We start from the raw sequence: 13,283 nt of genomic DNA, 5'->3' as shown, positions 1-13,283 counted from the left end.
AAAATTTGCGCAATGATAACTATAGCAGTCTTTGTAACGGATAATTTGTGCCCATACGATATATTTTGACTAGATTTATGTTATGAGTTAATTTTCAGCAGTATAAGACTTTGTGATTACATTCTAACAAATGCTATATTACGTTTTTTGACAGACGTAGATCATGTACGAAATAATTAAGTAGTAGAAATCAAGAACGGATCAAGAATCAGGCTGGAGAGTCTACATCAAAGAATGTTTAAAGCTTTCTAAGATTATTTCGTTTAACCGGGCTGCATCTCAGGAAACACTTCTAGTATTATCAATTAGACTGGGATGGTATGTAGAAACAACAGATACTAATGTAAGGTCTAGGTAGTATGGCCAGAATTTTGACTGCTAGTAGTACTTTACACGACCACGATTATTTCACTGCGATTCAGTTGAAAACTCCCAACAGCACTATTGTAGAGTTTGTTCAAGCTTTCTTCAGCTGAAATTAGACTTGCATCATCATCAATTTAAGAGTTTATAGACATATTTTCTACGTGGAGTTGAGTTTTAATATTAGCTTATAAATTTTGTGAAGGTAATCTAAAATACGACGTTAATTTATTGAAAGAATACTATTAGACATGGCGTATTATCAACAGCAAGTGAACAACCCGCAAAATATGCAATTTTACCAATCCAATTACTCAAGCACCTACGGACAAGCAGCTGGAGCAGATAATATGATGTCAGGATCAACGCCATCAATGGGGGCTATGGATTCTGGGTTCGGAGCAAATATCGACGTTAGTGGAGTTATGGGAGCTGGTGAATTAACACCAGGATTAGTTGCAGCATTCGGAACCTCTGGCTACCCTAATGAGCCTCCCTTATTGGAGGAAGTCGGAATCAACTTCCAACATATCAAAATGAAGACATTGGCTGTGTTGAACCCAATGAATAGAAATATTACATCAGACATAATGGCAGATTCTGACTTGGCTGGCCCCATTCTTTTTGTATTATTATTTGGTACATTGTTGTTATTGGCAGGAAAGGTTCAGTTCGGATATATTTATGGGGTTGGATTATTTGGTATAATTAGTTTGCACTATTTATTCAAATTAATGAGTGATGATGTTACGATTGATTTGATTAGATCTGCTTCGGTTATTGGGTATTGTTTATTACCATTAGTGCTTGTAAGTGTTATAGGCGTGTTTGTTTCCTTGGATAATTTATTGGGGTATATATTTAGTGCTTTTGCCGTATTCTGGTGTACTTATTCGGCTTCTGGTTTCTTTGTTGCTGTTTTAAAATTGCACAATGTAAGACCATTAATTGCTTATCCATTAGCTATGTTCTACACCGTCTTTGCATTAATGGCCATTTTCGTTGAAAAGACTGATCTTTAATATTTTGAAAGTTTTTCTTTATAAGATCATTGTATATTAATATTTATAACTCAAAGAGTATTTACCATTTGACCGTTCACTGTAGTGTGTAAATAGTGATGAACCTATAAATTGAAAGGTTTGTCACTCGATCTCAAATTCTTCTCGGATCATTTTTGATCGGACTGAAAATTATTTATTTGATAACTTTAATGTATATTGTTGATTTTAAATATTTATCAGGAATGTCACCAAGGTTTGTAAAGCCATTGCGTATGCTTATGGCTAAGAGGTTGAATAGTACTACTGTTAAACCTTTTTATATCACCTCACCTATCTTTTATGTAAATGCTCGCCCACATTTGGGCCATTTATACTCCATGCTCCTATGTGATACAAGAAATCGTTGGGAAAAGTTAGACCCAAATAAGCTGTCGTATTTTCTTACAGGTACAGATGAACACGGGTTAAAGATACAAGCAGCGGCCGAGAAACTAGGCATACCTCCCAAAGAATTGACTGATCAGGTATCTACAAATTTCAAGAATTTAGGCCAAAGGGTTAATATTGAATATGACAGATTTATAAGAACCACTGACGAAGATCATGTAAAAACAGTACAATATTTCTGGAAAGTGATGCAAGAAAAAGGGTTTCTATACGAAGGTTCACATAGTGGTTGGTATGCTATCAGTGATGAAACCTTTTATCCTGAAACTCAAATTGAGGAAATAGTGGATTCTAATACTGGCAAAAAGAAAATGATTTCAAAAGAAACTAAGAACGAAGTAATATATCAAGAAGAGACTAATTATTTTTTTAAACTATCTCATTTCCAAGATAAACTAATTTCGTTTCTTGAGTCAAACCCAGATTTTATTAAACCGAAATCGAAGTATACTGAATTACTTAGAGAATTAAAAGAATATAAGTTAACCGACTTATCAGTGTCTAGACCTTCTTCTAGGCTTACATGGGGAATTGAGGTACCTGATGACTCCAGTCAGAAAATATATGTTTGGTTCGATGCTTTGCTCAATTACCTAACGGCCTGTGGATTTCCAGAAAAATTTCCAATCGTTAATGAGAAGTATCAAACTGAAATCGGAAATATGTGGCCTGCTACTCACATCATTGGCAAGGATATTATAAGGTTTCATTGTATTTATTGGCCAATATTCTTGATGGCTGCTGGAATTGAATTACCACGCCAAGTTGTGGTACATTCCCACTGGCTATGTGATGGTTTCAAAATGAGTAAAAGTTTGGGAAATGTTGTGGACCCACTCGACACTCTCGAATACTACGGGGAGGACGCATTAAGATTCTTTTTGACAGAATATTCTAATATTGATTCTGACTGTAACTATAGTGAACAGCATTTCTACTTGACCAGAGAGAATCTCATCGGCAAGTATGCTAATTTAATTACACGTTGCGGAGGTAATGCATTTAATATATTAGACAGTATCAATTCATTCAAAGAAGGAAAGTTTGACAATATAGATGCTTTGATAGCCGACCATTGTCTCAACAATGATAGGACAATCGAGTCTAAACAAATTATCGCTTTGAAGAACGAGTTGTCAGATACCCTCAACCATCTTTATGAATCAATGGATCTGAGCATGTCTTCCTTCGACCATATGAGAGCTATCCAGAAATGGTGGATACCTTTAGAGAAAGCTAACCAGCTCTTTCAACTAGGCCAACCATGGCTTTATACCAAGTCTATCAAATCTGATACCGTAAGCGACGGAGACAAGGAAATCTACAAAACCATTCAAAATTATTATGTTTTCATGGCCGCTGAAACCTCCAGGATCTGCTCAGTCTTAATTAATCCAATAATACCCAAACTTTCCTCAAAAATATTAGACAGGTTGGCGGTTTCGCCAACGAATAGAACTTTGCATTTCACATCCATAGGGTCAGATTTGACATATGGCGAAGATGCAAATTCAAAGAAACATAAAATCCCCATCCAGAGGATCCCAATAAGATCACTTGATTGAATTTGATGTGATACTACTTGTAAATACTACACTATTTAGAAAAAACCGTATAGACTATCACTGTATATTATCCCCATGGGCCTTAAATATATACGTCCTGCAGATAATCACGGCTTTTACGAATCGATATCTTCTCAGTACGTCTTCAGACTAAGACGTAACCATGGCCTATCTGGCCATAGTTAAGCATCACGTCAAGCATATTTTAGAAATGGCTGCAAATTATGCGGATAGATAGATCACATAGATAACATTTTTCAATTCGAGTAGTTAGTTTCATTTAAAAATCTTTTTTTTTTTTCAAACATCTTTCAAAGGATACTAGCCAAATCTTACGTGAAAATACTAATAGTTCGTGCCATATAATACCTTTATACATCGATCATCTGTGTAGAATGATGATTAATGTTTACAAGGTAAAAGGCCGTGATTAATGGAAAATTTTCTGGTTATGTAACCCGCGACGCGAACTAACAAATGAAACCACCGTATACAATTCTTACGATATTTAGTTCCAAACAATCAATTGAATATTATTATAGATAGTTAACAACACGTTATAATATCAACCACTGATTAGCTGTATAGCGGAAATATATTTGGTTGCACAATTTAACTAAGATTTTATAAAATTATTGGTTAGTTCAAAATTCTTCTGATTCTCAGTTTCCAAGATATTTGTTGTTAGCTTACGTTACAATCCTACTAAATTTACGGCTCAAATGGCTGGAAAGAGGAATAGACATAATAGAAATAGGCGTGGAAGTCTTGATGAATCGCACGATGAAAATTTAGATGAATATGATGAAAATAGCGATGGATTTGAATCCAAGAGACCGAGACGAGTAATTTCATACAATGAAGAAGATGGTGAGGATGAAGATGAGGAAGAAAAAAATTACAATAATCCCAACGACGAAAATACTGGCGCCGATGAAGAAGGTTTGAGCACATCTAGAAGGACTAGATACAAATTTACAAACGACGAGGAACAGAATGACGAGCCTATTGATGATGTTGAAGGTGCAAACGTATCATCGGCATCAGAAGAAGTTAAAGATGATAATGAAGAAGAATACGTTGAAGATGATGAAGATGAAGATGATGACAATATAACTCAGAGACGGAGAAGACCCAGAAGGGCACAGGTCTCTGATGAATCTGATTTCCAAGATTCAGCCAGTGAAGCCTCGGACGATTTTTTAGAAAAATTACAGGAAAAAAACTTCATAGCTTCAGAAGATGATGACGATGAAGATAACAATTATGGGTATACTAAACGCTCTAAGAGAAGCAGGAGACTTCGCTCAAGATCAAAATCTGTTGAACCTAGAAGGCGCGGTCGTTCAGCTAAAGTGATCCTGGATGAAGATAATGAAGCAAATGAGTCTGCCGAGGAAGAGGATAGCATTCAAAAAGAGATTGATGAATTGTATGATTCTTCTCCAAACAATACCCCAATGAAGCATAAATTACGAGAAAGGGACAATAAAGTGGATTATACTATCCCACCTCCAATGACGAACGAAGCTCACGCAGACCCATATAGTGCGGGCCCTATAATTCCACCATTCTCCAGAGGAAGGGGTCGCAAGCCAACAAACATTAAAAATGAATATAGGAAAATTCTCTTTCCTACGGCTGGTCCTTTCGGCGGAAGCGATGTAATTTCATTATTTGGAACCAATATCCCTCCCGGCGGTATTCCAATTCCTGGCATGACAAATGACAATAATTTAACAGCCATTGGCCAGAATGTGAGTGATTCGGATTCCTCTGAAGATGAAATAGCCCCCATAAACGGAGAAGCTACAGTATCGAAGAAAATTAGCAAACCTGTAAATAATGCGAATAATGGTACACATTTGATTACTGGTGGCTCTTCGGACTCAAAGGATAGAAAGAAAAATAATTTGAGCGATACTGATCCTTTGGGAGTGGATATGAATATTGATTTTTCTGTAGTAGGTGGTTTAGATAACTACATCAACCAGTTAAAAGAAATGGTCGCACTACCACTACTTTATCCGGAATTGTACCAAAATTTCGGTATAACTCCTCCAAGAGGTGTGCTTTTTCATGGGCCTCCAGGAACTGGTAAAACATTAATGGCCAGGGCTTTGGCAGCCAGTTGTTCTACATCTCAACAAAAGATTACATTCTTTATGAGAAAAGGTGCAGATTGTTTGAGTAAATGGGTAGGAGAAGCGGAGAGGCAATTAAGGTTATTGTTTGAAGAAGCTAAGAATCAACAACCGGCAATTATATTCTTCGATGAGATTGATGGTTTAGCACCTGTACGATCCTCTAAACAAGAACAAATTCATGCAAGTATTGTGTCTACTTTATTAGCCTTAATGGATGGTATGGATAACAGAGGTCAAGTTATTGTCATTGGTGCTACGAATAGACCAGATTCGGTTGACCCTGCTTTGAGAAGACCAGGGAGGTTTGACAGAGAATTTTATTTTCCATTACCTGATATTAATGCAAGAAAAGAAATTTTGCAAATTCATACAAGAAAATGGACCCCCCCTTTATCTGAAGAGTTCACTAATAAGGTTGCTGAATTAACGAAGGGATATGGAGGTGCGGACTTAAGAGCCCTTTGCACAGAAGCAGCTCTTAACAGTATTCAAAGAAAGTACCCTCAAATTTATAAGACAAATGATAAGTTGCAAGTAGATCCATCGAAGATTAAAGTTGTCGCAAAAGATTTTATGCGAGCTATCGAAAAGATTGTACCTTCAAGTGCAAGGTCAACATCTTCAGGTTCTGCTCCATTACCTAATCACTTAAAACCACTTCTCGAAGTGCCGCTCGCCGAAATTACCGATAAACTAAACGATTTACTTCCTAATTCAATTTCGGTAGGAAATAAGAAGAAGCTTACTACCCTAGATGAAGCTTTGTATCTCGATCCAACTGCTAAAGATAGCGATGGGGGATTTTCAAAACAAGAATTGTTGAAGAGTTTAGAGAATTCACGTATTTGCAAGCCACATTTATTAATTTGTGGCAATCAGGGAAGTGGGCAACAGTACATCAGTGCTGCTATATTAAACTACTTGGAAGGATTTCAGGTACAATCCCTTGATATGGGTAATATGTTTGGAGATCCAACTCGAACTCCAGAGCTGAGCATTGTCCAAGCATTTATTGAAGCGAGAAGACACCAACCATCCATAGTATTTATTCCAAATATTGATATTTGGTTCAAGGTTGTTCCTTATACTGCTCAAGCAACATTAAATGGATTATTGAGATCCCTTAAGAGCAATGAAAAGGTTTTATTATTGGCAGTTTCCGAGACAAGTATGGATAACTTGGACCCAGAAATTAAGTCGATCTTTGGATTCAATAATTCAGCAAATAACGTAGCATTGAATAACCCATCACGAAAAGAAAGATTGAAATATTTCAAGACATTGAAAAATACCCTATTGATGAAGCCATACGAATTTGTCAATGATTTAGAGAACAGACCAAGGCGAAAGTTGAAGACATTAAAGGTTGTACCTTCAATTAAGAATGAAAATGCGGAAGTTCTTACCAAGAAGAAATTAAAGCAAATTGAATATGATGATACTAAGTTAAAAAATATATTAAAAATTAAGTTAGCAGGGTTGATGGATTTATTCAAGAATCGTTATAAGCGATTCAGAAAACCAGTGGTGGATGAAGCTTTCTTGTACCACTTATTCGAGCCTAGTATCTTGCAAAATCCGTTGAACAACTACGAAGTTTTGTACGTAAAATCTGACGATCCGGATAAGGAAAATATGATCAAAGAAATTTCTACTGGGAAATATTACTACAATATGGATTTGGATATTATAGAAGAAAGACTTTGGAATGGCTACTACTCAGAGCCTAAGCAATTTTTAAAAGATATCAAGATGATTGTCAAAGATTCGATTACTTCTGGAGACAGAGAAAGAATATTGAAAGCAAATGAGATGTTAACTAATGCTCAATTTGGTATTGATGATTTTTGCAATCCTGATTTTGTTAAAGCTTGTAAAGAGATGAGAAATAGAGAAGTAGAGAAACAATCAAAAATTCTTAAGGAACACCAAAAGCTAGAGGCAGAGTTTAGAAAGAAGCAGCTTCAAAATATACAGAATTTGACTAGCTTGAATGGCGGAAGCAATGAAACTGGCGCTTCTGAAGCCGTGCCTATCAATGTGGATGTGGCTGAAAGCAAGCAGACACAGGATGGAAGTATTGACATAGAAATGAAATTGAGTGAACATCTTGAAACTTCAGAAAAAGCAGATGTCAATTGTCAAGATCCAACCGTAGTAGAGAACGGAAAAATACTCCAAGATCCAGAGAATCAAGCAAATGAACAACCAGATGCCGAATCTGAGTCTGAGCCCGAAGAAGAGTTACTCATAGACCCATCAAGGGAGCTTATTATTCCTGAAGAAGCCGACACCTTTTTCAACAGAATATTGCCCGAATTAACCGATAGTTATAATATTGAGAACTTGGAAGTTGCTATGGCCAGATTTATGGATATTATTTGGGCTGACAGAAGTACATGGGATAAAGGCAACACCGTAAGCAAATTGACTGAAAGTGCGAACAGTCTTAGTCAATTAATGTCTAATGGACTTTAGATTAAATAGTGAACTTTATATATTTTAACTATTTAAATACATATAACCAAAAGAAATAAAATATATTAACATATAGTACAAGTGAGCAATTCATGGATCTTTCCAAAGTTTAGGTTAGCTTAATCTTCAGCACTTCCATCTCTAGGTCTATAACTAATATTTTGATCAGCCAAATCACCAATAATATGAGGTGGTAATTTACCATTTATTTTAACAGCATATAATCCAGCTACGAATGAATCAATTCTAAGCCATCTCGCTACCCATGACTTTTTGTTATCATCTCCTAATGCCACTAAACCTTCGAAGGAGGGTGATGTGCAATCTTGAACCTGATTATCTTCATTATCTTGGAAATGTAACACACTCTCACAGTTTGGACATCCAAAATCAACAAACTTTCTAAATGGCTGAATTATCCCACATAACATACATGCTCTTTCACTTCTTGCTGACATCTTGATCTATATGACTTTTGTTTGATCAAATTTATCACTTCTCTACTTTAACTTCATGTTGAAAATTGATTATGAACCATTTTGATCACATGATGGATTTTTTTTCAACTAATATCTCTTTAGAACTGGTACAGATTATAGTATTTAATCACTGACAACTGAAAAGCTTGAGGATGTTTATAAAAGCCAGAATACCCTTAGGGTTAAGGGTTTCAAAAAATATATATCAAAGGAATCAAGTTAGACATTTTTCCGTTGATCCTCATGCTATTATTTCTACGTTGACAGATTCATTACAGAGTGTACATGCCTATTCTGGCATCCCATGGTGGGCTTTGATACCTATTACTACATTTGCTCTAAGGTCGGTTTGGACTTTGCCATTAGCTATTATTCAGAGAAAGCGTATCCAGAAACAGACTGAGTTGAGACCAATAGTAAGTGCCATGAATCCGGTGTTGAAATTGAATCTTGCAAAGAAGGTGCAGTCAGCTAAGCGAAAAGCAGAAAAATCATTCGAGAGTATCCAAGGATCAAGTAAAGGAGATCAGAGTATAGAGAATGTAGTAAATTTACAATCTCCTGTAGCAACAATGAAATATGAAGAAATACTTTTGCTTGCAACTAAAGAGACTAGAAAAAGACAAAAAGCGTTATTCAAGAAGCACAATGTCCAATTATATAAAAACATAATTTTGCCAGCATTCCAAATTCCGTTGTGGGTCTGTATGTCGTGGACGATGAGAGATTTAAGTGGTTGGTCATCATGGGACAGTTTGACAAATAAGCCATTGGATCTGAGCTTATATACCGAAGGGTTGTTCTGGTTTACAGACTTAACTAGTCTTGATCCAATGCATATATTTCCTTTAGTTCTTGGTGTGGTATCGTTATGTAATGTTGAATGGACCTTTAAAACATTGGAATTGCTGAGGTTCACTCGAAAGCGTTTAGGAAGACCTACATTAACAGACTCGATGTCCAATGTAGCAAGAATGTCTGTTGTATTCATGATGGCTATTTCTTTGAATGCTCCTGTTGCATTGACTTTATATTGGTTAAGTTCGCAGGTTTATTCTTTAATTCAAAATATAATCATGGATTTGATGATTCCAATCAGTTTCACACCAAATAAGAGAATTAGTTACAAGACTCTGTCACAAAGTAATAAGCCTATATCAGTTGTAAATAACAGCTAAAATAGGAACATGTATATAGAGAGAATATTAATAGAAATTAATATAGCATAAGTGCGCAACTAGTAGAATTTATTTACTATATTCAAATAATTCATCATCTTTATCATGTCAGGGAATGTAGAACACGTTTTAAAAGCCAATGAACTACTTTATAATAACATAACAGAGTCTTTGTCTGATCAATCTGTTAAAAAATACAACAATGATAAGCTCACTTTGAAAGAACTCGACAAATGGAGAACAGATGAACTTCCAGCCATACTAAATAACCGGTTCAAGGAAAAGAGCAATTGCTGGTTAACCAAAGACGAATTGGTATTGTTAATGGATTGGAAGCTTGCTAAGGGTGTATTCAGACCGATTTTGCCTAAGTTAATCAAGTCAAACACGCCAGATCAAGTAAGAGAAGTAACCAAAGCAGGATTTACCATGTTTCTTGATTATATTAAAGAAATCAAGGATGTCGAGAATTTTTGGAAGAACGATTCAGAAGAGAAACGAAAACAATATAAAACAAATATAAGGTCAGTATTCAAGAAAATATGTGAATTGAAGGGTGTTGGACCCGCAACAGCAAGTTTGATCTTATCTTTATTATGCAAAATTGACAAGTACTTAGTTCCACCATTCTTCAGTGACGAGAGCTTTATGTATTATGTAATTGATCCATTTAGACCGGAAACAAAAATTAAATACAGTGTGAAAGAATATGTAGATGAATTATTGGAAGCATATTTTGACATTCTATTCAGATACAAAGATGACGATTTTCTCAATATGGATATTCTTGAAAAGGGTGGATGGAGTTTGAAAATGTATGATATACACAAAATTGATACCTTGGCAGATCTAAAAGTTCCTTTTGAAGTCGACGATACGGATCTTGTTAAATTTAGTTATAAGAACGACGAAAAGAAGAAAAGTAAAGATACCGGGGAAGATACGGAGCAGCCACGCCTTAAGAAACAGAAGAAACAAAAATAATGACATTATCTGTATGTATATACATCTATATAAATGAATAGACCTGCTTTCAAGTTATATATCCATATGATCTCTTTCAAGATTTACTAGCATAAATTTTTCATCGTTATATTTCAAGCTCAAGTTGTTAATCCTATCATCCACATGATTAAATATCTGCTCCAAGTTTGAGCTTTTATTCAATCCTAAATGATCTAAAATTTTATTGTTGATTTCATTTGACAAATGAGATAAGCCTTTTGAATAGTTACAAAGCAAATTATCAACCTTTGGTAGATTTCTCAAAGATTCTTGGCTGTTAACAATAAATGCAGACGATATTTCCTGTATTGATCTTAGCTTCTCTCCATAGCTTTGATATTCCTCTTGTAATGATTTTCCATATTCATATGCCTTATGGAATAATTCCAGTTCACTTTCACTATTGTTAAACTCGAATTCAAATTCATAATTATTTAAATTCAATTTCACCTCAAGGTATTTCTTTAATAGATAAACAAATTGGAATTTTTTGACTTCAAATATTATGTCTTTTCCTTTGTCATGAGCAAATAAATCTGCATAGTTCATAGCTATAAATTTAAGTGCAAGATCAAATTGGTTCTTTAGAATGTAGTTCTTGATGATTTGTCTGTTCAAAGCGTGTGACTTTTTTAATACTATCGAATCAGCTTCTTCATCTAAATTTTCCTTTGAACTGATTTCTGTAGATAAATTATTTAAATCCGAACTGAATGAATTAAATGTTTCTAAATATCCTTCATGGTTGAGATATCCTTTGATTAATTTATTAACAAATTTAGAGTCATCATCAATATTCAATAATGCCTTTTCTATATAGTCAATTTCAATATTTGATGATTTAATATTTTGAATCTTATCAAGTAAGGATAAATACATAAACTTTTGATTTTCATTGCGAAATTCTGTAACATAGTTTTCAATATTAAATTTAAACTCTTTGAACCCAAGGTTAGTCTTTATTTTTAAAGTAGTTGGATCAAATTTAGAATTTTTATTCTTCAAATCTTGGATTTTAAAACCAATAATAGGGCAGATTGCACTACGGTCATCTTGATTATAATCAGAAAACAAATTTACATAATCATTTAATACTTGTTTGGATGCCAAATCTTCATTTGAGATTGTCTTAACTAGAACTCCATTTAATGTAAAAAACACAGATTTGTTAATAAAGTTAATTCCACAGCCGATAACATCGGTTTTATACGATTTTTTAGCAGGTGTTTCGCTATACGTATAAGTATTGAACGGGATACCCATATCAATTTTACTATTATCTTCATCTGTACTCTGTCTATTCAATGACGACAATCTTCTATTCATGCTTAAGGCTGCATGTCTACTTGTAGCCTCTGATATCTTAATTGAATTATAAAACGACAGATCTTCAAAGTTCACAGCAAAACTTCCTCTGAATTCTCCAGGCTGACAACAAATCATTCCACGGACTTCCTCATTTAACAGTGAATTGAGAAGAGAATTTTCGTCGTTAATTAGAATGTCATCCTTCACATTATCTAAATCAAGGTAATCTTTAGTTGCAGACCCATTTGATTCTGAGGTAGATTCATAGTCAACGTATTGTCGGGTGAAACCCATACAAATATTCATGACAATGTTAGGTGAAATCGACGAGTCATTAGTTTGTAGAATAGGCAAAAAGTTTGTGGATTCCGTACACTCTTGATTCACTTCCATTTCATAATAAAATACACCAATTGCAGGGGAAACTGGTTTGTCACAGATAAAATTGTAGTACTTTTTTTTAGGAATTAATTCATTTACACTATCAATTGCTAACAGATCGTCTGTAGGAAGAGTCGATAACGAAATAGTTGAGTATCCGTCATCACTGCTTATTTTCAAGTTTAAATCATCTTGTAAATAACGCAAATAATTATTAGGAACTAGCGGAGACCAAGCTAAGGGCAAGGGACATTTGAAGAATTCTCCGTCACTAAATTTAAGAAAACTAGGTGGAACTCTGTATTGATGGTAAGTGTCAAATTTTGAAGTCAATAATAAGTTCCTCAATGTGTTATTAGGAAAATTGGTATAATCCTTATTCAATCGTTTGTTCGAAGAAAACAAAAAATTCGTTTCCCCCACAGTTGAAGAATCAAAAACAGATTTCCTTGATTTTGAAGTAGATTCATACCCTGAATCATCATTTCTATTGTCAATCGTATCATCATGCAATAATCTATGCTTAAACATTTCAAATAATTCAAAAAGATATGCATCATCAATTGGGTTCTCCATGGGATTCGATCCTAACACACCAATAATGGACAACTTATACACCAATTTTTCTTTAATTAACTGGTTTACAATTGGATCCGATGAGTATTGGTGTTTAGGAATTTTCTTATCATTGTATTTATTAGTGTAATTGAATGATTTTGTAGACATTACATTGGAAAGACTCAATTGTGGATCCTTGGAGGCAATTATTTTCTGTAGTTTAGAACCCAAGCATGTGTTAAGTAAGTAGGGTGGTATTATATATGCTAAATCAGATGAATCCATCGTATATTACTATTATTAGTGGGACCTGGACCTTTCAATATCTGTGTAAGGAGAAATGATAAAAGAATATGCAATTCTCAATTCG

General features: G+C 34.6%; 7 protein-coding genes across 7 annotated transcripts; 5 read left to right on the top strand and 2 right to left on the bottom strand.

Moving 5' to 3' along the window:
- Window positions 1-614: 614 nt before the first annotated feature.
- On the top strand, window positions 615-1,385 carry TIP1 (transporter; the record flags this gene model as incomplete). Its single annotated transcript, XM_015613342.1, has 1 exon — window positions 615-1,385. One exon carries the CDS (start codon window positions 615-617, stop codon window positions 1,383-1,385), a length of 771 nt encoding a protein of 256 aa, XP_015465849.1.
- A 224-nt stretch (window positions 1,386-1,609) lies between these two features.
- MSM1 (methionine--tRNA ligase) lies at window positions 1,610-3,379 on the top strand (the record flags this gene model as incomplete). The annotated part of the gene is made up of 1 exon (XM_015613341.1): window positions 1,610-3,379. One exon carries the CDS (start codon window positions 1,610-1,612, stop codon window positions 3,377-3,379), a length of 1,770 nt encoding a protein of 589 aa, XP_015465848.1.
- A 722-nt stretch (window positions 3,380-4,101) lies between these two features.
- AC631_04511 (uncharacterized protein) lies at window positions 4,102-8,004 on the top strand (the record flags this gene model as incomplete). Its single annotated transcript, XM_015613340.1, has 1 exon — window positions 4,102-8,004. One exon carries the CDS (start codon window positions 4,102-4,104, stop codon window positions 8,002-8,004), a length of 3,903 nt encoding a protein of 1,300 aa, XP_015465847.1.
- Window positions 8,005-8,123: 119 nt separating this feature from the next.
- On the bottom strand, window positions 8,124-8,462 carry AC631_04510 (transcription elongation factor; the record flags this gene model as incomplete). The annotated part of the gene is made up of 1 exon (XM_015613339.1): window positions 8,124-8,462. One exon carries the CDS (start codon window positions 8,460-8,462, stop codon window positions 8,124-8,126), a length of 339 nt encoding a protein of 112 aa, XP_015465846.1.
- Window positions 8,463-8,635: 173 nt separating this feature from the next.
- On the top strand, window positions 8,636-9,661 carry AC631_04509 (membrane insertase; the record flags this gene model as incomplete). Its single annotated transcript, XM_015613338.1, has 1 exon — window positions 8,636-9,661. The coding sequence occupies one exon, from the start codon at window positions 8,636-8,638 to the stop codon at window positions 9,659-9,661; it is 1,026 nt and encodes a 341-aa protein (XP_015465845.1).
- Window positions 9,662-9,766: 105 nt separating this feature from the next.
- AC631_04508 (uncharacterized protein) lies at window positions 9,767-10,645 on the top strand (the record flags this gene model as incomplete). Its single annotated transcript, XM_015613337.1, has 1 exon — window positions 9,767-10,645. One exon carries the CDS (start codon window positions 9,767-9,769, stop codon window positions 10,643-10,645), a length of 879 nt encoding a protein of 292 aa, XP_015465844.1.
- A 54-nt stretch (window positions 10,646-10,699) lies between these two features.
- AC631_04507 (glucose-induced degradation complex subunit) lies at window positions 10,700-13,198 on the bottom strand (the record flags this gene model as incomplete). The annotated part of the gene is made up of 1 exon (XM_015613336.1): window positions 10,700-13,198. The coding sequence occupies one exon, from the start codon at window positions 13,196-13,198 to the stop codon at window positions 10,700-10,702; it is 2,499 nt and encodes an 832-aa protein (XP_015465843.1).
- Between the last annotated feature and the right edge of the window lie 85 nt (window positions 13,199-13,283).

Source organism: Debaryomyces fabryi, assembly GCF_001447935.2.
Source record: "Debaryomyces fabryi strain CBS 789 chromosome Unknown contig00123, whole genome shotgun sequence".
In the NCBI taxonomy this organism is placed as follows: Eukaryota; Fungi; Ascomycota; class Pichiomycetes; order Serinales; family Debaryomycetaceae; genus Debaryomyces; species Debaryomyces fabryi.
This window is presented reverse-complemented; position numbering and strand designations above follow the sequence as displayed.